Genomic DNA, 23,038 nt, shown 5'->3' with positions numbered 1-23,038 from the left:
ACTTCTTTCTGCACACACATGACACATAGGTCACAACTTCGCCCTCAGACTAGAAACGTGTTTCTCCTTGTTCAAATCAAGCGGCAGCGGCATTGTGAATGCACGGATAAGCAGAATTTTTACTGGTCTGCATCATGAGCTGCAAACCCGAGCCGTCCGTTGTGGCCGAGCGGTTCTAGGCGTTTCAGTCTGGAACCGCGCTGCTGCTACGGTCGCAGGTTCGAATCCTGCCTCGGGCGTGGATGTGTGTGCTGTCCTTAGGTCAGTAAAGTTTAAGTAGTTCTAAGTCTAGGGGTCTGATGACCTCAGAAATTAAGTCCCATAGCGCTTAGAGCGACTCTCTCATATGTTATGAGCCATTTTTTGGACGTAAACTCGGATTTTTCTTTTTCTTTTTTATTTTGTTTTTTGCAACCCGGAGGCCAGTAGATGGTGGGTGGAAATATCAGAAAACACGGACCGGATATGGCCCGCGGGCCACCAGTTGCCCACCCGTGTTCTAGAAAAAGGAATTTTACATCGTCATGTCGTTTTACAAATCCTAATTACATTTATAACAATGTTGATTAGTTCTTATTTTCATTAAGTACACGTACAAAAAGACAAAACAAACATGTAATGCACATGAAAGTTTCAACTGTTTAATCGTATACTAAGTATATGTTGTATTTCTTCCAAGCTTTTTCCCTTTGTTTCGGCGAGCAAGAAGAAAAGCCATACTGCAGACACGAAACAAAGTCCCGCATACAGCCAGAAAGTTCCAGCCAATGTGAGGACACCCTTTAGATGAGCGAACGTCTCGCATGTAATATAAGCGAGAACAAAGTTGGAGGCGCCGCAGATACTGCTGCAGACGCCTTTCACGTGTGCTGGGAAAAGTTCGCCCATCATAACCCAAGGCAAAGGTCCTGCACCAAGTGTGAACAGATACAGATATACGGATAAGATGAGCAGCGGCAGCCACTCAAAGTAAAGCACCGACGTCGCATCGAGGTCCTCCATGAAGAAGAAGAGTCCGAGAGCGACGAGGCAGAATACCACCCCCATGAGCGAGATCTTCATCAGCTGCCGCCGACCTACTCGGTCCACGAGGGCTATAGCCATCACCACGGCCAAGACCTGCGGGATGCAGTTTCTATTTTATTCGGACGCACTCATTCAACAAACTATTAAGGGTGCCAAATAAATGTACACACGTCTTAAAATGTGATAACTAAGTGATGCTTGGCTTATGTCAGTTTGTAGGCTCACTGTCATTTAACATTGATCACTTAAACACACTCCTCGAAATGGAAAAAAGAACACATTGACACCGGTGTGTCAGACCCACCATACTTGCTCCGGACACTGCGAGAAGGCTGTACAAGCAATGATCACACGCACAGCACAGAGGACACACCAGGAACCACTGTGTTGGCCGTCGAATGGCGCTAGCTGCGCAGCATTTGTGCACCGCCGCCGTCAGTGTCAGCCAGTTTGCCGTGGCATACGGAGCTCCATCGCAGTCTCTAACACTGGTAGCATGCCGCGACAGCGTGGACGTGAACCGTATGTGCAGTTGACGGACTTTGAGCGAGGGTGTATAGTGGGCATGCGGGAGGCCGGGTGGACGTACCGCCGAATTGCTCAACACGTGGGGCGTGATGTCTCCACAGTACATCGATGTTGTCGCCAGTGGTCGGCGGAAGGTGCACGTGCCCGTCGACCTGGGACCGGACCGCAGCGACGCACGCCAAGACCGTAGGATCCTACGCAGTGCCGTAGGGGACCGCACCGCCACTTCCCAGCAAATTAGGGACACTGTTGCTCCTGGGGTACCGGCGAGGACCATTCGCAACTGTCTCCATGAAGCTGGGCTACGGTCCCGCACACCGTTAGGCCGTCTTCCGCTCACGCCCCAACATAGTGCAGCTCCGCCTCCAGTGGTGTCGCGACAGGCTTGAATGGAGGGACGAATGGAGACGTGTCGTCTTCAGCGATGAGAGTCGCTTCTGCCTTGGTGCCAGTGATGGTCGTATGCGAGTTTGGCGCCGTGCAGGTGAGCGCCACAATCAGGACTGCATACGACCGAGGCACACAGGGCCAACACCCGGCATCATGGTGTGGGGAGCTATCTCCTACACTGGCCGTACACCTCTGGTGATCGTCGAGGGGACACTGAATAGTGCACGGTACATCCAAATCGTCATCGAACCCATCGTTCTACCATTCCTAGACCGGCAAGGGAACTTGCTGTTCCAACAGGACAATGCACGTCCGCATGTATCCCGTGCCACCGAACGTGCTCTAGAAGGTGTAAGTCAACTACCCTGGCCAGCAAGATCTCCGGACCTGTCTCCCATTGAGCATGTTTGGAACTGGATGAAGCGTCGTCTCACGCGGTCTGCACGTCCAGCACGAACGCTGGTCCCAACTGAGGCGCCAGGTGGAAATGGCATGGCAAGCCGTTCCACAGGACTACATCCAGCATCTCTACGATCGTCTCCATGGGAGAATAGCAGCCTGCATTGCTGCAAAAGGTGGATATACACTGTACTAGTGCCGACATTATGCATGCTCTGTTGCCTGTGTCTATGTGCCTGTGGTTCTGTCAGTGTGATCATGTGATGTATCTGACCCCAGGAATGTGTCAATAAAGTTTCCCCTTCCTGGGACAATGAATTCACGGTGTTCTCATTTCAATTTCCAGGAGTGTAGATATGCTAGTGTTGTCTTTTCGACTACAAAGTGACTACATAAAGATGAATCGTGACGGTCGTTGGAACAACGGAAGTCTGTGATAGTATAAACCTGAGCGGCTTTTGTCAATGTTCAATAATATTGGAGAGAGATGGGAGTAACCCAGCAAAGAGAGCAGTAGCTCACGCATGATTAATAACTTTGAAACTCGTATTATTGCGTAGTGACTTCCACAAAACATTAAAATAGTGGCCCTTCTTCCTCAGCTACATTACTGGAGCATTTTGCACGCTCACAGAAGGAGCCTGCCCTTCAATGTGTACGTGAGACTTAACAAGCATCATGTTTTTAAATAAAAAATAAATTGGAGTGCACAATGACTTTTGCAAGATTCAGACGAAGATCTAATAGCGCAAACTATGAGAGAAAGAGAGTGAGGATTATGCTGAAAGGAGGATTTGTCTGAAAGTACTGATAAGCACTTCTTTTTGATGAAAACGATGCTTATCGACTAGGAGATAATGTTTGACTAACATCTAGCGATTTCAATTTCGGAAACTTAAGTACCCCTATAAAGCTATGTTCTTTTTAATTCTCAGTAGTTTTGCACCAATATAAGTGGTTACTTTTATTCAGGCCTGTGCAATATAAACATGTAGAAATAACTAATGTTGAAGTAATTTATCATCATCTTCGTTTCCCCTCTATCCAACATGCGGTCGGTTTGGGGTATCAATGGTACTTCGCCACTTTACTTCGCCTTTCCACCATTCTTCTTCCATAATTTGGTTCCATAGCAGGTTTCTCCTCCTTAAACTCATCTTTATTGTATCAATCCATCTTGTTCTTGGTCTTCCTCTTGGCCTCTTGCCCTCAATCTTGAACTCCATCATTCTTCTTGGTATTTTTCCCCCTCCCATCCTCTTCATATGCCCAAACTATTTTAATCTATGCTTTTCAATTTTCTCAGTTAACTTCTCCACTCCACTTTCCTTCCTAACATCTTCAATTTTCACTCTGTCTCTCCTTCTCTTCCCTAGCATACTTCTCAGAAACTTCATTTCTCTGGATTGTATCTTGCTCTCCTCTCTTCTTGTCATAGTCCATGTCTCTGAGCCGTAAAGTAGTATGATTGTGAAGTAAGTTTTGTATAGCACCAGCTTGCACCTCACTGGCATTTCCCTTCCCCACATCAAGCTCCTCACACACTGGTAAAATGTACTACTCTGTTGTATTCTTTTGCTAATTAAGTAATTATTAGAAGATAAATTACGTATGGAAACATTTTATGTCTGTTGTGATTATTACCTCATTCTGTAGAACGTCAATTTCTGTAGGACCTTCTTTACAATACTATACCGCTCGCCATCTGCAACGAAATAACGTTATTGGGAGCTTAGTTGGCGAGTTAACAAACCAATTTATCTATAAACGTAATTTCGTTGCATGAAAATATTTCGGGGATATAGTTTGCGATTACTTACTATTAGTTGTATAAATTTACGCAGAAACACAGTACATGATTTTGATGAACCACATTCGCAAGTTGAAATTTCCAATTTCTGGTACTTCTGTGCGCTTGCTTCCTGTTGATGTTTACCTGTTTATTTTTCTGTCCGTCTTTCCGTCTCTGTGTGTATGACATTGTAGTGTAGTCGTTTATGGTCTGTTTTCGTTCTGATATTGCTTTCCTTCCCTATGTGGAAGTTTTCTTCTGCGATAAATTTTGGGTGTAGGCTACTGGATTTTAGTATTTTTAAATCTGCATCTATTTTATTTGGGTGGTGGTTATGGGCAATTATGTGGTCACATAAGCGTTGCCGACCGCAGCACCATATTCTGCCTGTTTACATAACTCTGTATTTGAATATGCGAGCCTATACCAATTGCTTTGGCGCTTCAGTGTATATGCGTGTATGGTATTTTCTAGGGTTATGATCTTTTTAAATTCTCATATTCTTATATTAAATTTTTATAACAATTCTTATATTAGTTCTTATAATTCATTCTTATGTCTCTTGTTCAGGAAGATTTGGTGCATTATTTTGGATTAAGCCGACTTAGAAACTTTCAAAACAGAGACGTTTCAAACACCACGAACATCGCGCGGAGAAAAGTTTGCCACAGTGGCATTTCTTTGTATGAATCTCATTCGGAAAAGAAATGTCGTTAACATAACTGAAGGTTTCACACGTTGCCAATAATTTCAAGACAAACCACGCATTACGGATCACTTTATAGAAAACTGGCGTTTGCAGTTGATTATGAATCGAGATAAACTACTGGAGTTCACGGAAAACAATTTCAAAACATTTTCTCATTCATTTTTCGCTTTTTTTTAAATTTATTCACCAGACATACAACTAGTACACAAATGAGGACAACATTATTTCAATAGACACTGGAAAACATTGTGTAGTAATTTCCCACGGACATAAGGAGATAAATAAAAAAATAATGATAATAATCGGATACCGAACACGGTGCGCAAAAGTGGGAAGCCGAGACTCTAGCCACTGCTACGGTCAGATTGTTTACTCGTTAAAAGGCACATAAAGTACCTCGAAAACTTTGACCGTCGTTTCTCAGCAAGGGTCCAGTTTCTACGGATAAGCCGAGACATGTGATCGCTTATTTTGGCCCCTCTTCTACTGAGCGAAGTTTTTGGGAAATCGGGTGTTCTTGTGAGTAAAATTAATCTCCGCTTACTGTCAAAATGAATATATAGTAGGTGGGAGTTATTCTTTGAAATACACTATCTGATCAAAGTATCCGGACACCGCTAAGCAATGCGGAATTGACCACTAGATCTCACGAGAAGCGGACCCGCTAGTATAAAACGAAGTGTTGTGTTGTCAGTAGGGCTATGTCTGAACACGACTCAACCTGTTGGAACGTTTGTCACAGTTCGCGAAATATGGTTTTCTCTGATCTTTTGATCAGGCTGCGATCTAGTGACTATTGTTGGTACTATCACAACAATATATCGTACCATTATTATTGCACTATGGATTTTAGTAAAAAAACCTAAGTGTGAAACAAGAACTGGGGTATATTCCAGGATTCAAGTCATGCATAACAACGGTAACTAATATAATAATTTCAATCATGATTCTGTCCAGTTCTGAAACTTTTTTGTTGGTCCAGCGATCTAGTGACGTCTCATGGTACTATCTACAAGACAACTCTTGCCGCTGTAATTCATACTCGTGATAAAAATTGCAGTCACTTAATTACGATATGTTTGTTTGGCACTTAATTCTTAATTAATTGCTGTGATTGTTCCATCTGAATGTTGCAGTCTTGTGTTCAAGCTGATTAAAATCTGGTAATGTTTTTATCTCTTACTCTAATATTTGAACAGGAGCTCAACAACTCATTTGCAACGTACCTGGTAAATCATTACCGCCTCTCATAAACAAATTAAATATTATACTGGGATCAATCAAGTAATATCTTTTGCAGGACAGCATTTTTTTCTTTGTTAGCTTTGCTTAAAAATCAGCATAAATATTGATACAGGGTATATCCATTCATCCCGTTACCGGAGGGCATGCAGCTTTACTGTATGGTTAAACGATAATGGCGTCCTCTCGGGTAAAATATTCCGGAGGTAAAATAGTCCCCCATTCGGATCTCCGGGCGGGGACTACTCAAGAGGACGAATATAAAAAGAGAAATGGATAGGTTAAAGTTAGATGCAGCGGGAATTCGTGAAGTTCGGTGGCATGAGGAACAAGACTTTTCGTCAGGCGAATACAGCGTTATAAATACAAAATCAAATAGGGGTAATGCAGGAGTAGGTTTAATAATGAATAAAAAATAGGAGTGCGGGTAAGCTACTACAAACAGCATGTTGTTGTTGTTGTTGTTGTTGTGGTCTTCAGTCCTGAGACTGGTTTGATGCAGCTCTCCATGCTACTCTATCCTGTGCAAGCTTCTTCATCTCCCAGTACCTACTGCAACCTACATCCTTCTGAATCTGCTTAGTGTACTCATCTCTCGGTCTCCCTCTACGATTTTTACCCTCCACACTGCCCTCCAATGCTAAATTTGTGATCCCTTGATGCCTCAAAACATGTCCTACCAACCGATCCCTTCTTCTAGTCAAGTTGTGCCACAAACTTCTCTTCTCCCCAATCCTATTCAATACCTCCTCATTAGTTACGTGATCTATCCACCTTATCTTCAGTATTCTTCTGTAGCACCACATTTCGAAAGCTTCTATTCTCTTCTTGTCCAAACTAGTTATCGTCCATGTTTCACTTCCATACATGGCTACACTCCAAACAAATATTTTCAGAAATGACTTCCTGACACTTAAATCTATATTCGATGTTAACAAATTTCTCTTCTTCAGAAACGCTTTCCTTGCCATTGCCAGTCTACATTTTATATCCTCTCTACTTCGACCATCATCAGTTATTTTACTTCCTAAATAGCAAAACTCCTTTACTACTTTAAGTGTCTCATTTCCTAATCTAATTCCCTCAGCATCACCCGATTTAATTTGACTACATTCCATTATTCTCGTTTTGCTTTTGTTGATGTTCATCTTATATCCTCCTTTCAAGACACTGTCCATTCCGTTCAACTGCTCTTCCAAGTCCTTTGCCGTCTCTGACAGAATTACAATGTCATCGGCGAACCTCAAAGTTTTACAAACAGCATAGTGAACGCATTATTTTGGCCAAGATAGACACGAAGCCCACACCTACTACAGTAGTACAAGTTTATATGCCAACTAGCTCTGCAGATGACGAAGAAATTGAAGAAATGTATGACGAAATAAATGAAATTATTCAGATAGTGATGGGAGACGAATATTTAATAGTCATGGGTGATTGGAATTCGGTAGTAGGAAAATGGAGAGAAGGAAACATAGTAGGTGAATATGGATTGGGGGAGAGAAATGAAAGACGAAGCCGTCTAGTAGAATTTTGCGCAGAGCACAACTTAATCATAGTTAACACCTGGTTCAAGAATCATGAAAGAAGGTTGCATACATGGAAGAGCCCTGGAGATACTAAAAGGTATCAGATAGATTATATAATGGTAAGACAAAGATTTAGAAACCAGGTTTTAAGACATTTCCAGAGGCAGATGTGGACTCTGACCACAATCTATTGGTTAAGAACTGTAGATGAAGACTGAAGAAACTGCAAAAAGGTGGGAATTTAAGGAGGTGGGACCTGGATAAACTGACTAAAAAAGAGGTTGTGCAGACTTTCATGGAGAGCATAAGGGAGCAATTGACAGGAATGGGGGAAAAGACATACAGTAGAAGAAGAATGGGTAGCTTTGAGGAATGAAGTAGTGAAGGCAGCAGAGGATCAAGTAGCTAATAAAGACGAGGGCTGGTAGAAGTCCTTGGGTAACAGAAGATATACTTAATTTAATTGATGAAAGGAGAAAATACAAAAATGCAGCAAGTGAAGCAGGCAAAAAAGGAATACAAACGTCTCAAAAGTGGCTAAGCAGGGATGGCTAGAAGACAAATGTAAGGATGTAGAGGCTTATCACACGAGGGGTAAGATAGATACTGCCTACAAGAAAATTAAAGAGATCTTTGGAGAAAAGAGAACCACTTACATGAATATCAAGAGCTCAGATGGAAACCCAGTTCTAAGCAAAGAAGGGAAAACAGAAAGGTGGAAGCAGTATATAGAGGGTCTAGACAGGGGCGATGTTTTTCAGGACAATATTATGGAAATGGAAGAGGAGGTAGGTGAAGATGAAATGGGAGATATGATACTTCGTGAGGAGTTTGACACAGCACTGAAAGACCTAAGTTGAAACAAGGCCCCGGGAGTAGACAACATTCCATTAGAACTACTGACAGCCTTGGGAGAGCCAGTCCTGACAAAACTCTACCATCTGGTGAGCAAGATGTATGAGACAGGCGAAATTCTCTCAGACTTCAAGAAGAATATAATAATTCCATTACTAAAGGAAGCAGGTGTTGACAGATGTAAAAATTACCGAACTATCAGTTTAATAAGTCACAGCTGCAAAATACTAACGCGAATTTTTTACAGACGAATGAAAAAACTGGTAGAAGCCGACCTCGGGGAAGATCAGTTTGGGGTCCGTAGAAATGGTGGAACACGTAACACGTGGGGCAATACTGACCTTACGACTTATCTTAGAAGAAAGATTAAGGAAAGGCAAATCTACGTCTCTAGCATTTGTAGACTTAGAGAAAGCTTTTGACAATGTTGACTGAAATACTCTCTTTCGAATTCTGAAGGTAGCAGGGGTAAAATACAGGGAGCGAAAGGCTATTTACAATTTGTACAGAAACCAGATGGCAGTTATAAGAGTCGAGGGGCATGAAAGGGAAGCAGTGGTTGGGAAGGGAGTGAGACAGGGTTGTAGCTTCTCCCCGATGTTATTCAATCTGTATATTGAGCAAGCAGTAAAGGAAACAAAAGAAAAATTCGGAATAGGTATTAAAATCCATGGAGAAGAAATAAAAACTTTGAGGTTCGCCGATGACATTCTAATTCTATCAGAGACAGCAAAGGACTTGGAAAAGCAGTTGAATGGAATGGACAGTGTCTTGAAAGGAGTATATAAGATGAACATCAACAAAAGCTAAACGAGGATAATGGTATGTAGTCGAATTAAGTCGGGTGGTGCTGAGGGAATTAGATTAGGAAATGAGACACTTAAAGTACTAAAGGAGTTTTGCTATCTGGGGAGCTATATAACTACTGATGGTCGAAGTAGAGAAGATATAAAGTGTAGACTGGAAATGGCAAAGAAAGTGTTTCTGAAGAAGAGAAATTTGTTAACATCAAGTATAGATTTAAGTGTCAGGAAGTCATTTCTGAAAGTATTTGTATGGAGTGTAGCCAGGTATGGAAGTGAAACATAGACGATACATAGTTTGGACAAGAAGAGAATAGAAGCTTTCGAAAAGTGGTTCTACAGAAGAATGCTGAAGATTAGATTGGTAGATCACATAACTAATTCTGAAGTATTGAATAGAATTGGGGAGAAGAGGAGTATTTGGCACAACTTGACAAAAAAGGGACAGGTTAGTAGTACATGTTCTGAGGCATCAAGGGATCACAAATTTAGCATTAACTGAATCGATAATTTCACTTGAGAAAAATATGGAATGGAGATCGAAACTTCCCGGAAAGTTAAGAACGTGGGTTTCACTCTTTACTTTATCTATTTTTCGTACACAAATAACGTTCATCTACTGTGACATAATACAAGATACTGTACAATAAGTCTGCGTTCCATCTGTACCTACTTCTGCTCTTTAATTTTTATTTGGACGCTTCTGAGAAACACAGTTTTCAAAATTTGAGCTATGAAGCAATCTGTCGATTAAACACTCAACGATGTTGCCCCATCCTGTCCCAATTTGGAATTTTTTGACACGGTTTTTGTATCTCCTTTGCTCTGGAACAGTTTAACAGTTTATTTTCTGGCACTAAAGTTTACAGGCGTACCACAATTTTCACAGCTATTTGTGCCATTATTGTTCATTTCAACAATGTAATTTATAGCTCTTTGGTTGTTTTGCAACCCTGTAGTGTAGAAGATTCTAGCCTACTCTTTGATGATCTTTTACGTGGTCTGTTTGGTTCTTTCGTACAAATCCTTGACAGTGTTGGTGTGCCTTTTTTGAATAACCATATTCGTAATTATGTTCGTCGCCACATTCCGAATACTTAAAAAGTTTTGTCTTCCCTTTGCACACTGCATCGTGCCGAACATATGAACCCGCAAACTTCAATAAATGGTATAATTTCTCCTTTTACGTAATATCAGTTCTCCGAATTGTCTTCCAAGGTCAATGCAATCATGCTTTCAGGTTCTTCGTTTTCTCCTGTTTTCATTCCTACTCCCCTACTCATCATGTGAGCAGTCATATTGTCACTTTTCTCACCCAGTATTACCTATCCACAAATACGAGAACAGAAGCTTCGCTATTACCAGCGTAATCGTGAAATTCATTATTTCAGCTGCTGGGAATTTGTATGACCCTGTTGTGCTGTAGACGCTACGTGGAAGAAATTAATTTTTTAAGACAAGGTAAATGCATTTTCTCATGTTCCCCAACTCTCTGTCTGAAGTTACGTGACTGATTTCATAGTTTTATCGATCCGTTAGGTACTGTATTTTTCATGCAGATGTCACATCCGAGAATTAGTTCGAATTTTTAATGAACAAATAACATACAAAGGCAAAGCCAATAAATTTTGTATGTAGTTTTTTAAGTTTTCCTGAAATATAAAAGATTATTTTTCCAGATTCCAGTCGTGTTAGAAGCTTAATTTTTCGCAGAATATTTCGAGCACGGCTTTAGCCGTAGTCTACAGAGGCAATGTCTGTAATGTCTATGTTTCGTAACGTCAACAAAACTAGGATTTAGTGTAACATTCTGAGGTAAATCTTTCGAAATTACACAAAACGTTATTAAGTACTCAGTTCATTAAAAAAACCGCCGCTCCATCTTTTAAACAAAGCCAGTCTGCCTCTCATCATATCACATAACTCGAATTGTTTATTGAAGTTATAAGTACAATTTTTTTATTTGTTTTCATTTATGTACACCAGGCGTCTGCAGGCTTAATACCGGGCAGTACTACACAGATAGTCCAGCTAAGTCGAGTCGAGTCCAGGCAGAGAGCTCTTCAGAAGTCGACGTTCGCAGCCTCTGAACACCACAAATAGACAATCCTTGCAGCATAGTGCAGAAAGTGAAACCGATAAACCCGTTGTACATTCGGAAACTTGTCTTTCATCTTTGGCAAAGTATTGCTTACTGTTTTCATTCGCTACACCGCCGAGCACCTTACCGAAGATGTTGCAAGCGGTAAGTAACTACGGCAGCAAGGTTAAAAATCTTGTTCACCCTTTCTCACTAAGTTTTCCGTTCCTGTTTATGCTTATGGGCAAGAGCCAAGCTGGTTCTTCGATAAAGGCACTGCCTATTATTTTCCCTCCCCTATTCTAATTGAAATAATGCTCCGTATTCACTTATCTCGAATGTCGGTAAATGATAAAATGTAACAATAGCATCTGGATCATTTAAGTCGCGTAAAACGGATTTGTTGCTGAAAGAGATCATTGTGGTCTCAAAATACTAACAATGTTGGGCATTAGAGAAAAGTGGTTTGAAGTGCAAAGCTAGATTCACTATTCCTGGCTGATTACTTCGCTGGAAGAATAACAAACAGCCAGGCGTTTAAACATGACATTAAACTTCTCCGAACGTCTCTGTACCCCTTCCCAAATTAGAAGTGTTGCGGACCACGCACCTGCATGATGCCCATGACACTGAAGCAGACAGTAAAGTCTGATGTGTCGCCGGCGGCCGTGAAGATGGTTTTCGAATGGAAGGAGATGACGCTGACGCCAGTCAGCTGCTGAGCGAACATGAGGCCGAGCCCGATCATCAGTGCTCTCCTGGTCGATTTTTTCCCCATCTTCTCCTTGATACTGTCCTTATGTCGTCGCGAGTCAGCGACCAACTGTGGACGGAAGAAACCAAGCTTACTGTCAAGTGAGGAACCCGTTCAGTAAACAAGAAGTGTCGCTACACTTTTTGATCAGAAGTATGAATTCACAACTGGAGTAGAATACTAACACAGCTATTTCACCAACTGTAAGTGTTTGCAGTTGTGAGGGAGCGTTGGATACTAGAGGGTGTACGAGAAGTGCCCTTATTGATTTTCTGAGAGGGGCATTCAGAAATGATTTACAGTTAGTTTTTTGCACCTTATTTATTAACGAACATGATTCAGTGTACTTGGAATCTCTCGAAATTCTGCCTGCGCACTTCAATACACCGCTGCCACCTTCCTGGCAACTTCACTTATTGCGTGACGGAACGATTGTTCGAAGGTACTAGCCACGCTCTCATGGACAGCTGCCTGCAATTATTAATTCTTCTTGAATCTTTTATTTCGCAGTGCGTCATTCATGTAATAGAACAAATCATACTCAGATGAGGCGAGATCCGGTCAGGCAGCAGTAACAGACCGAGACAGACGCAGCAACAGGGAAGTAACCGATACTGTGTAATTCGAGTTCCTAACAGGAGCGAATGTTACTGCGTCAACTGTGTGCTTTAATAGTGTAGTTTCTTGAGTTTCTGCATGTAAATTTAATATCTAATAGCCACAGATGTGGCGTTTTCGTCTGCGTCGGAAAGTAAACCGATTTTGTGACATATTACAAGTCCCTAATCAGGGGCAAATTATTTAGTTTCACCTGAGTGCTTCGGTAGTTAGGTTTTCGAATATCTGTGTATTACTGGACACAGTTCGTGCTTTTGCATCCGGGTCTAGAGTAGAGTTGCGCAGCACGTGCCGATAGTCCGTTTATCTGCATAGTTTAGTTTTCCACGGTCACTGCCATTGTTGTGTGCGGATGCGAGCCGAGATGGTGACACTTCGCTCCCAGCTTCAGGCTGTGATGGCTTCGGTTACACAGCTTGAGGCTGCAGTGGATGGGCACCACTGTTGTGGGCCGGCCGTGGGGATCCGACGGACGTCCAGCGCGTTAGAGTCCTCCAATCGGTACTCACCGGTGGCCAACCCAGTTACTGCTCGCACTGAGGCTGACCGTTCACCTGTGGTAGAATGGGAGGTCGCCCTGGGGCGAAGCAGGCGGCGAAAGACTTCCCAGGCGGGCGCACGAAAGGCCTCCCCGGTTTGTCTGACAAACAGGTTCCAGGTGCTGTCTGTGGCTGACACTGTCGCTGACCCAGATGCTGTCGGCGCCTGTCCTGTTTCAGAGGAAGCCACTCAGCCTGCAAGATCCGGGCAATCGCAGAGGTTGGGATTATTGGGAGCTCCAACGTTAGGCGCGTTATGGGGCCCCTAAGGGACTTGGCTGACAAGAAGGGTAAGAAATCCCATGTGCACTCCTTGTGCATACCGGGTGGAGTCATTGCAGATGAGGAAAGGGTCCTCCGGGATGACATGAAGAGCACAGGGTGCAGCCAACTGCAGGTAGTTGCTTACATCGGCACCAATGATGTGTGTCATTTTCGATCAGAAGAGATTCTCTCTGGTTTCGAGCGGCTAACAAAGTAGTAAAGGCTGCCAGTCTTGCTTGCAAGATGAAAGCAGAGCTGACCATTTGCAGCGTAGTCGACAGGACCGATTGCGGACTCTGGCACAGAGGCTCAGACGATTCTGCGACCCTGTAGGCTGCAGATTCCTCGACTTGCGCGAAAGGGTGGTTGGGTTTCGGGTTCCGCTGAATAGGTCAGGTGTCCACTATACGCAGGAGGCGGCTACACGGGTAGCAGAGACTGTGTGGCATGGACTGGGCGGTTTTTTAAGTTAGAGAGTCTCGGGAAAACACAAGAAGGGCTTCAGTCACAAAGGGTGCAGGCTGAACACAGGAAGAACACAGATACAGGAACCATTGGTATAACAGTTGTAAATTGTCGTAGCTGTGTTGGGAAAGTACCAGAGCTCCAAGCGCTAATAGAAAGCACTGATACTCAAATCGTTATAGGCGCTGAAAGCTGGCTAAAGCCGGATATAATCTCGGCAGAGATTTTTGTGAAGAACTTAACGGTGTTTCGAAAGGATAGGCTAAACACGGTTGGCGGAGGCATGTTTGTTGCTGTCAGAATTAGTTTATCTTGTGACCAAACTGAAGTAGAAACTTCCTATGAGTTAGTATGGGCAGAGGTCATTGTTGGAAACCGGAATAAAATAATAATGAATCCTTTTACCGACCTCCCAATTCAGATGATACAGTTGCTGAAAGGTTCAAATAAAACTTGAATTTGATTTCAAACACATACCCGACTCATACTATACTCGTTGGTGGTGACTTTAATTTACCCTCAATACGTTGGCGAAAATACATGTTTAATTCCGGAGGTACGCATTAAATAACATCCGAAATTGTGCTACACGAATTCTCTGAAAATTATTTCGAGCAGTTAGTTCATGATCCCATGCGAATAGTAAACGGTTGTGAAAACGCACTTGACCTCTTAGCAACAAACAATCCTGAAACCGGTACTGGCAGAAGTAAAGCTGTGAGTACCGGGCGTGAGTCGTGCTTCGGTGGCTCAGATGGTAGAGCACTTGCCCGCGGAAGGCAAAGGTCCCGAGTTCGAGTCTCGGTCGGGCACACAGTTTTAATCTGCCAGGAAGTTTCATATCAGCGCACTCTCCGCTGCAGAGTGAAAATCTCATTCTGGAAACAATCCTGAGTTAATAACGAGCATCAAAACCGATTCAGGGATTAGTGAACACAGTGTTGTCGTAGCGAGATTAAACACTGCAATCCTCGAAAAATAAGCGAAAAATATACCCATTCAAAAAAGCCTTCCTAAGAGACAATCTCCACTCATTTCAAATTAATAATGTAAGTGTAGACCAGATGTGGCTTAAATTCAAAGAAATAGTATCGGCAGCAATTGAGGGATTTATACCAAATAAATAAATTAACAAACGACGGAAATAATCCGCCTTGGTACATAAAACTGGTTAGAACACTGTTGTAGAAACAACGAAACAACATGCCAAATTTAAACAGATGCAAAATCCCTAAGATTGGCTATATTTCACAGAAGCTCGAAATTTCGCGCGGACTTCAATGCGAGATGCCTATAACAGTTTACACAACGAAACTTTGACTCAAAACCTGGCAGAAAATCCAAAGAGATTCTGGTCGTATGTGAAGTACGTTAGCGGCAAGAAACAATCAATGCCTTCTCTGCACGATAGCAATGGAGATACTATCGAAGACAGTGCTGCCAAAGCACAGTTACTAAACACAGCCTTCCGAAATGCCTTCACAAAAGAAGACGAAGTAAATACTCCAGAACTCGAATCGAGTACAGCTGCCAACATGAGTAACGCAGAAGTAAATATGTTCGGAGTAGTGAAGCAACTCAAATCACTTAATAAAAGCAAGTCTTCTAGTCCAGACTGTATACCAAGTAGGTTCCTTCGGAAATGTTGTTGCAGTAGTCCCATACTTAACAATCACATACAACCGTTCGCTCGACGAAAGATCCGTGCCAAAAGACTGGGAGGTTGCGCAGTTCACACCAAAACCCAAAAAGAGAAGTAGGAGTAATCCACTAAATCACGGGTCCATATCGTTAACGTCGATATGCAGCAGGATACCAGAACATATATTGTGTTCGAACATTATGAATTACCTCGAAGAAAACAGTCTATTGACACACAGTCAACATGGGTTTAGAAAGCATCGTTCCAGTGAAACACAACTAGCTCTTTATTCACATCAAGTGTTGAGTGCTATTGACAAGGGATTTCAGATTCATTCCGCATTTCTGGATTTCCGGAAGGCTTTTGACACTGTACCACACAAGCGGCTCGTAGTGAAATTGCGTGCTTATGGAATTCTCAGTTATGTGACTGGTTTTGTGATTTCCTGTCAGAGTGGTCACGGTTCGTAGTAATTGACGGATAGTCATCGAGTAAGACAGAAATGATTTCTGGCATTCCCCAAGTTAGTGTTATAGGCCCTTTGCTGTTTCTTATCTATATAAACGTTTTTGGCGACAATTTGAGCAGCCGTCTTCGGTTGTTTGTAGATGAAGCTGTCGGTTATCGACTAATAAAATCATCAGAAGATCAAAACAAACTGCAAAACGATTTAGAAAAGATATCTGAATGGCACGAAAAGTGGCAATTGACCCTAAATAACGAAAAGTGTGAGGTCATCCACATGAGTGCTAAAAGGAACTCGTTAAATTTAGGTTACACGATAAATCAGTCGAACCTAAAAGCCGTAAATTAAACTAAATACCTAGGTATTACAATTACGAACAATTTAAATTGGAAGCAACACATAGAAAATGTTGTGGGGCAGGCTACCAAAGACAGCGTTTTATTGGCAGGGCACTTAGAAAATGTAACAGACCTACTGAGGAGACTCCCCACACTACGCTTGTCCGTCCTCTTTTAGAATACTGCTGGGCGGTGTGGGATCCTTACCAGATAGGACTGACTGAGTACACTGAAAAACGTCAAAGAAAGGCAGCACTTTTAGTATTATCGCGAAATATGGGAGAGAGTGTCATAGAAATGATACAGGATTTGGTATGGTCATCATTAAAAGAAAGGCGTTTTTCGTTGCGACGGAATCTTCTCTCGAAATTCCAATCACCAACTTTCTTCTCCGAATGCAAAAATATTTTGTTAGCACCGACCTATATAGGGTGGAACGATCACCACGATAAAATAAGGGAAATCAGAACTCGTGCGGGAAGATATCGGTGTTCATTCTTTCCACGCTCTATACGATATTGTAATAGTAGAGAATTGTGAAGGTGGTTCGATGAAACCTCTGCCAGGCACTTGAATGTGATTTTCAGAGTATCCATGTAGATGTATAATATGGTGGATGTGACACAACAACGAACTCGGTGAAGTTAGCTTCGCAATCGTGGCGCTGCTGGTGTACTGCTGTGCTTTGTCGTGCTGGAAGAGTACTCACTTCGACCACTTTTCCTGTCTACTTTGCTGAATCCTGCATATAAGCCGTGTAAGGGTGTCACAGCACATCCTGCTGTTAACAGTTGTTCTTTGTGGAAGCCAGTCCATTAGAGCATGCCACAAGTGTACGAAAAGAAGGAGATTATTTGCTTGCCTGTAGATGCAGCTACCCCTATCCCTTTTTAATAGGCTTCTCGATACAGACAATTATTTGGCATTTAAAAGAAATAAGTCTTCTCTGGTGTCTCAGTACTGGAGCACTGACTATTAATAACCGAGTGCGTGTAAGACCCTCTGGGGGTAAACGTAATCGCAAGAATATATCATCTAGCTTCAGACCACATCACAGTATTGTGTGATACTCTGGGGCACTACTGATAATCATGTGCGACTTTGGCTGTTCAGAACTGTAGGTGCCGCCTACAATGTCAGCTACACCGAGAACGATATGGAGCTGCAAATGAAACCCTTTCTGGAGTTTTATTCCAGTTGGACAACGCTCTTTCTCATTTTGCAAGATGGTTCAAAGAGTTTTTAATCTGCTATGGATCCTCTTCGCTGCAGAATGAACATTTGTGCCACTTTGTTCTGCTTTAAAAATAGTTTTCCAGTCTCTGATGAGCTCAATTTTTTGTCTAGGTATCTGGCATGTGTGGTCGTCCGAGAGGTCGTCTTCTAGTAAGAAGCTTTTCTGCCAGTCTCATGATAATCCTGTTAAGTGACTCACTGAAGACATTCCTTATCTATTTCAATCCCTTGGCTTTGATTTGGGCTTCTATATCTGATTCCTAGTATAAGTTATAGAGTTCTTTGATATGCAACATTCAGCAGTCATTACTAGTGCTCTCTCTCATTGATCCAAATATTTTTTTCTCACTATTTTATATTTACAAAACATTAGTTAGTTTTATTTTTATTTTTGAGAAAGTAAAGGTTTCAGGTTTATTGTTAAAACTATTACAGGCAACGACTTATTTACGTGCTCTTTAGAAAGAAATTTGCTTTTGAAAACTACTGAAAGACCATAGGACGTTATCCATTTGAATTCCTGATTCCACTTCATCTTTTAAGACATTGTCAGAGGTTAGCAGCATACTTTGATAATTATATTCATCAACATTAACTGAATCGGTGCTTGGCGGAAAATGATAATAATATTAAATGGGAAAATATTTCCTAACGTTCTGTAAATCGGTATTTATTTGGTGACTATTTGGCTTCCAGCTTCTGTTTCGTATTCTGAACCAGCCTTTCAAACTGTACTAAAGACCATTAAACATATCGCATCCAGAAATTTGTATAGCTCTGCTCGGGATTGATAAAATACTACGAAAAAAGAAAACGCGTGAATTACATCACTTCTGTACGCTGGCCAACAACAGTCAGGCCATAATTACAAAACCTGGTGCTACGTTTCGCAACTACAGAGTTGCATTTTATAATACTAACAGTATATCAAAATTTTTATGGAATAGTAAAGACAAATTAAACCCTTGACACAGAGTGGTGTCAATCAAATCACGTGCAAGCAGTGTCAAAAAGTATATACTGGTAGTCAGGAAGCGCTGTGGCATTTAGATTATCTGAACATGACAGAAGCAGGTGATTAGAGAAGAAAGATCGAGGTTTGCTGATCATCGTTTAGCAGAAAACCATTAACATGATGAAGAATATAAACTTCTACATTCTGTCAAAAAAATCAGAAAGATGACCCTACCGCCTTGCCGCAGTGGATACACCGGTTCCCGTGAGATCACCGAAGTTAAGCCCTGTCGGGAGTGGTCGGCATTTGGATGGGTGGCCATCTGAGCCGCCATGCGCTGTTGCCATTTTTCGGCGTGCACTCAGCTTCGTGATGCCAGTTGAGAAGCTACTCGACCGAATAGTAGCGGCTTCGGTCAAGAATACCATCTTACGACCGGGAGAGCGGTGTACTTACCCCACGCCCCTCCTATCCGCATCCTCCACCGAGGATGACACGGCGGTCGGATGGTCCCGGTAGACGACTCGTGGCCTGACGACGGAGTGCTTACTCGAAATAATGGCACAGAAGTCCAGCGTAGTGTTAAATGATCAGACCCAATTTCCATTACCCGCCTTCTTGCATAAAGTTTTCATTACAAATACCAGATTAAAATAACAAATTCATCTTACCAGTTGTTAAATGCATCTCCACGTAAAAACTTCGTTTCCCCTCTTTTTTATTTAATGTAATTATTTCTATGTGAAAAATTTAATGTTTTCCTATGACTTTAGCGGCGATGTGCTCATTTGAACTACTTCTTCGGGGACAGGTGGTGTGGCGTCAGTCGAAGTACCGGTTCGAAGTGATGAACCGAATTCCGCACAGGTGGGCCTTCGTTACTCTTTATGGTCTTCTTTTATGCGGTGAGGGACCCAGTGAGCACATTCCTTTCAGTACCCCAACTGGCGGACGAATGTATCAGCACCACCAACAGAGACATCCTGTTGAGCAGCGAAGTGTTTGATTTTGATCCGTCGGTCACTTCGAATGAGAATGTCCGAACATTCCATCACTGCAGGAGTCACAGGTCTGTGCAGATGGCCGGCACGGGCGAGATCGGACAGGTCTGCGCGACATTGTTGCGATGATGACAGACGCCTCGCTCAACGACTCATCGCGCTTTTGTTCACTGCCAGGTCTCTCTGCAAGTGACAAAGAATACCTGCAATGGTCTGATTTTCTTCCAAAAGGAAGCCAAGGAACAGCTGTCTCCTTGGAAGGCACCTCCTTTACAGACGCCAAGTCTACGTATAGCGCCGGCCGGTATGGCCGAGCGGTTCTAGGCGCTTCCGTCTGGAACCGCGCGACCGCTACGGTCGCAGGTTCGAATCCTCCCTCGGTCTTGAATGTGCGTGATGTCCTTTGGTTAGTTCGGTTTAAGTGGCTCTAGTTTCTAGGGAATTGATGACCTCAGATGTTAAGTCCCATAGTGCTCGGAGCCATTTGAACCATTTCTAAGCATAGCGCCGCCACGTATCATCAGTTCAGGTGTCACACAACACTTTTTTAATAAAAATTGGCCGAAAAAAGGCGTTGTGTTATTTATTGAACGGCTCTCGTATGTATACAGATCCTAACATGAGGAAGATCACGTGACCGCACACAATATTACTCTCTTTCTTTAACACATTGGCTGCCACGTGAACCAGTGGTGGCTCACAGTTACACGGGTTGTGACGCCACGTGAGTCATAACTGGCTCAAATGCAGAGTTGTGTTTAGAGGCCTCGTAAGCCTCTTAGGGCTCACAGGAAAATGCCTCTGAGCACTATGGGACTTAACATCTGAGGTCATCAGTCCCCTAGAACTTAGAACTACTTAAATATAACTAACCTAAGGACATCACATGCCCGAGGCAGGATGAGAACCTGCAACCGTAGCAGTCGCGCGGTTCCAGACTGAAGCGCCTAGAACCGCTTGGTCACAACGGCCGGCTAGGGCTCACAGATAACGCGTTTCAACTATGGGTTTAAAAGTGGTGCCTTTCATGTTTGTAGCACTCAATGTTTTTACAAACGGTAGCCATCGTGATTCCTAACTTCGGCGTACGGTTAAATGGTACAGAAAGATCGTTTTTTAAATCATTTTTGGAACATGTTTGTTAATGCTCAAGTGCTGTACATTTTGGCAAACAAAGGATCAAAGTCTCGCGTACAAATAATTTCTTTCAGGTGCTGTTGACTCTACTGCTATTGAATGCCAAAGATCCACAACCACGAGCAACACTACAGCCGTTCCGCGAAGACAGAAGCCATCGCCTTGTGACAGTAGAAGGATCAAAGCAGAGCAAAGATGACGTTCGGGCTGTTATATTCGTAAACGCCTGCGAAGAACAGAAGAAAGAAAGGATGCTGCTACGAAAGTGAAAAAGGCGTGCAATATATGCAATAAGTGTGACTGTTTTATGTGCAACGAGTGTTTTAGTGACATTGACAATGCTGTGTTGAAGAAGTAGAATATTCTACGATCTTTATTCTTGAACCTTGTCAGGCCAAGTAAAAAAAGTAAATAATATTATATGTAGCTAATATAATCAAATAAACTAAGTGTTTGAATCATTTCTTGAATAACGATTTTTATACCTATGTGTACCACAGATTATAATTGTGTTAAAATGTTATTGTTGGGCAACGTGAGCCATATATGGCTCACGCCTGATATCAGTCCAGATCAGTCATAAATTCACATTTTATCAAGTAACTTAGTTCTAAATGTTCAAAAGAATCATGACTTTAGAAGTAATATTCGTGATTTCAGTGTGGCATGGCAACGCATGGTCCATATTTCATCATGGCAGTCAATGTGTTAAGACCCAACTGGACACTCTTGCGTACTGTAGATGGTGTAGAACTGGTACCAGGCAGTTATATGACCCTCCACCGTCGACCTTACGTGATGGCAGTGAACTGGTGCGTACCGGGTATCTGCCAGTCTATTGTACGGAATCACTGCGATATAATGGGTGACTTGGAAAGGTGATGCAATGGCGGAAAGCGAGCGAAGTTGCCTTAGTTGTTGGTGTACCAACGCACTGTCTAACCACTAGATGCAATGGTGTACCACTCCGAGCTGCGTAACATTGGTCGAGAAACGGAGCGTAACCGACATGGGCCTGAGAAGAGTGTCACGCCTCCGTCAATGACAATCGGTTTCAGACAGGCTTGATGGTGTCAGTCGATCTCATTTATGTTCCGAGCGAACATCGCCGTGGGAACTGTATGCGATGGACATTTGAAATTGAGTACCTCACGGAAGGCATTTTCTCACAGCAACCTGCGCATCTTCAATGGGCCAAACAATACAGAAACTAGTCAGAAGCAGACTAGAAATGGGTAATGTTGTCCAATGAATCGCGATATTACTTATTTTATTAAATGATGCAAGTTTCCGAATGCAACGACGGCCTAACGAGGCGTTTATCCCGCAGAGTGGAAATTGTAATCCCAGTGGGAGGTGTATCTGCGAAGTTTTGGGGTAGTTTTTCGTGACAGTACTAGAACCCACTCATTCAGTTTACCGTGAACATGAAGCAGGATATTTATATCAAAATGTTCGCTTACTAAGTGCTGCCCTTTCTTCTACATCTTCACGATGAGTATGGTGTGGACACAATACCGAACCCATTCGTTCCCGGTTCTAGGCGCGCAGTCCGGAACCCTGCGACTGCTACGGTCGCAGGTTCGAATCCTGCGTCGGGCATGGATGTGTGTGATGTCCTTAGGTTAGTTAGGTTTAAGTAGTTCTAAGTTCTAGGGGACTAATGACCACAGCAGTTGAGTCCCATAGTGCTCAGAGCCATTTTTGAACCCATTCGTTCCTAGGTCGACGAATACTCAGGCACAGTCTTAATCTCATAGAAAACAGTCTTTGACTGTTTGAAACAGCGGGTGAAACATGGTAATCAACAACCTTTCGATTTGGTAGCTATACAAGATCTACGATGGTTGATCAACAAAGACTGAAACTGAATTTTTCACCGATGTTTATTACTCCATTTCAATATTTACGTGATCTTTTTCTAAGTATCCGATCCTATTTGAATGCACTTTATATAGCGTTTCTGCCAGTCCTCGAATACATAGTGCAGGCCGTTCTTTGTCAGGCCCTTGAGATAGCCTCTACTTTTTTCAGAGTTCTCAAATCGAATGCCCCGAAGCTTTGCTTTTAGTGACTGAAATTTAAAATAATTCACAGGATGGAAGATCGGAGCTGTAAGGCAGATGCAATGTTGAACTGAGCCAGAAACTGTATGACTTGATTTGCGACATGAGACTGAATAATGTCATGATGAAGTAGCCACCCAATCTGAGAAAGCTGTGGTCGTTTTCTTCCAATGTGCTTCCTCAGTTAGTGTGCTGCTGTAACAT

At 42.6% G+C, this 23,038-nt stretch overlaps 1 protein-coding gene across 1 annotated transcript in view; it reads right to left on the bottom strand.

The window, feature by feature from the left end:
- Nucleotides 1-633: 633 nt before the first annotated feature.
- The window catches only part of LOC126355363 (facilitated trehalose transporter Tret1-like), a 46,142-nt gene continuing 23,737 nt past the window's right edge, over nt 634-23,038 (bottom strand). The window contains exon 3 of the mRNA XM_050005656.1: nt 634-1,119. Within this exon, the coding sequence (XP_049861613.1) occupies nt 634-1,119 (486 nt within the window). The remainder of the gene's footprint in view (nt 1,120-23,038) is intronic.

The sequence above is a fragment of the Schistocerca gregaria genome, chromosome 3 (assembly GCF_023897955.1).
Source record: "Schistocerca gregaria isolate iqSchGreg1 chromosome 3, iqSchGreg1.2, whole genome shotgun sequence".
NCBI lineage: Eukaryota > Metazoa > Arthropoda > Insecta > Orthoptera > Acrididae > Schistocerca > Schistocerca gregaria.
The sequence above is the reverse complement of the archived record's forward strand: the minus strand, read 5'-3'. Positions and strand labels throughout refer to the sequence as shown.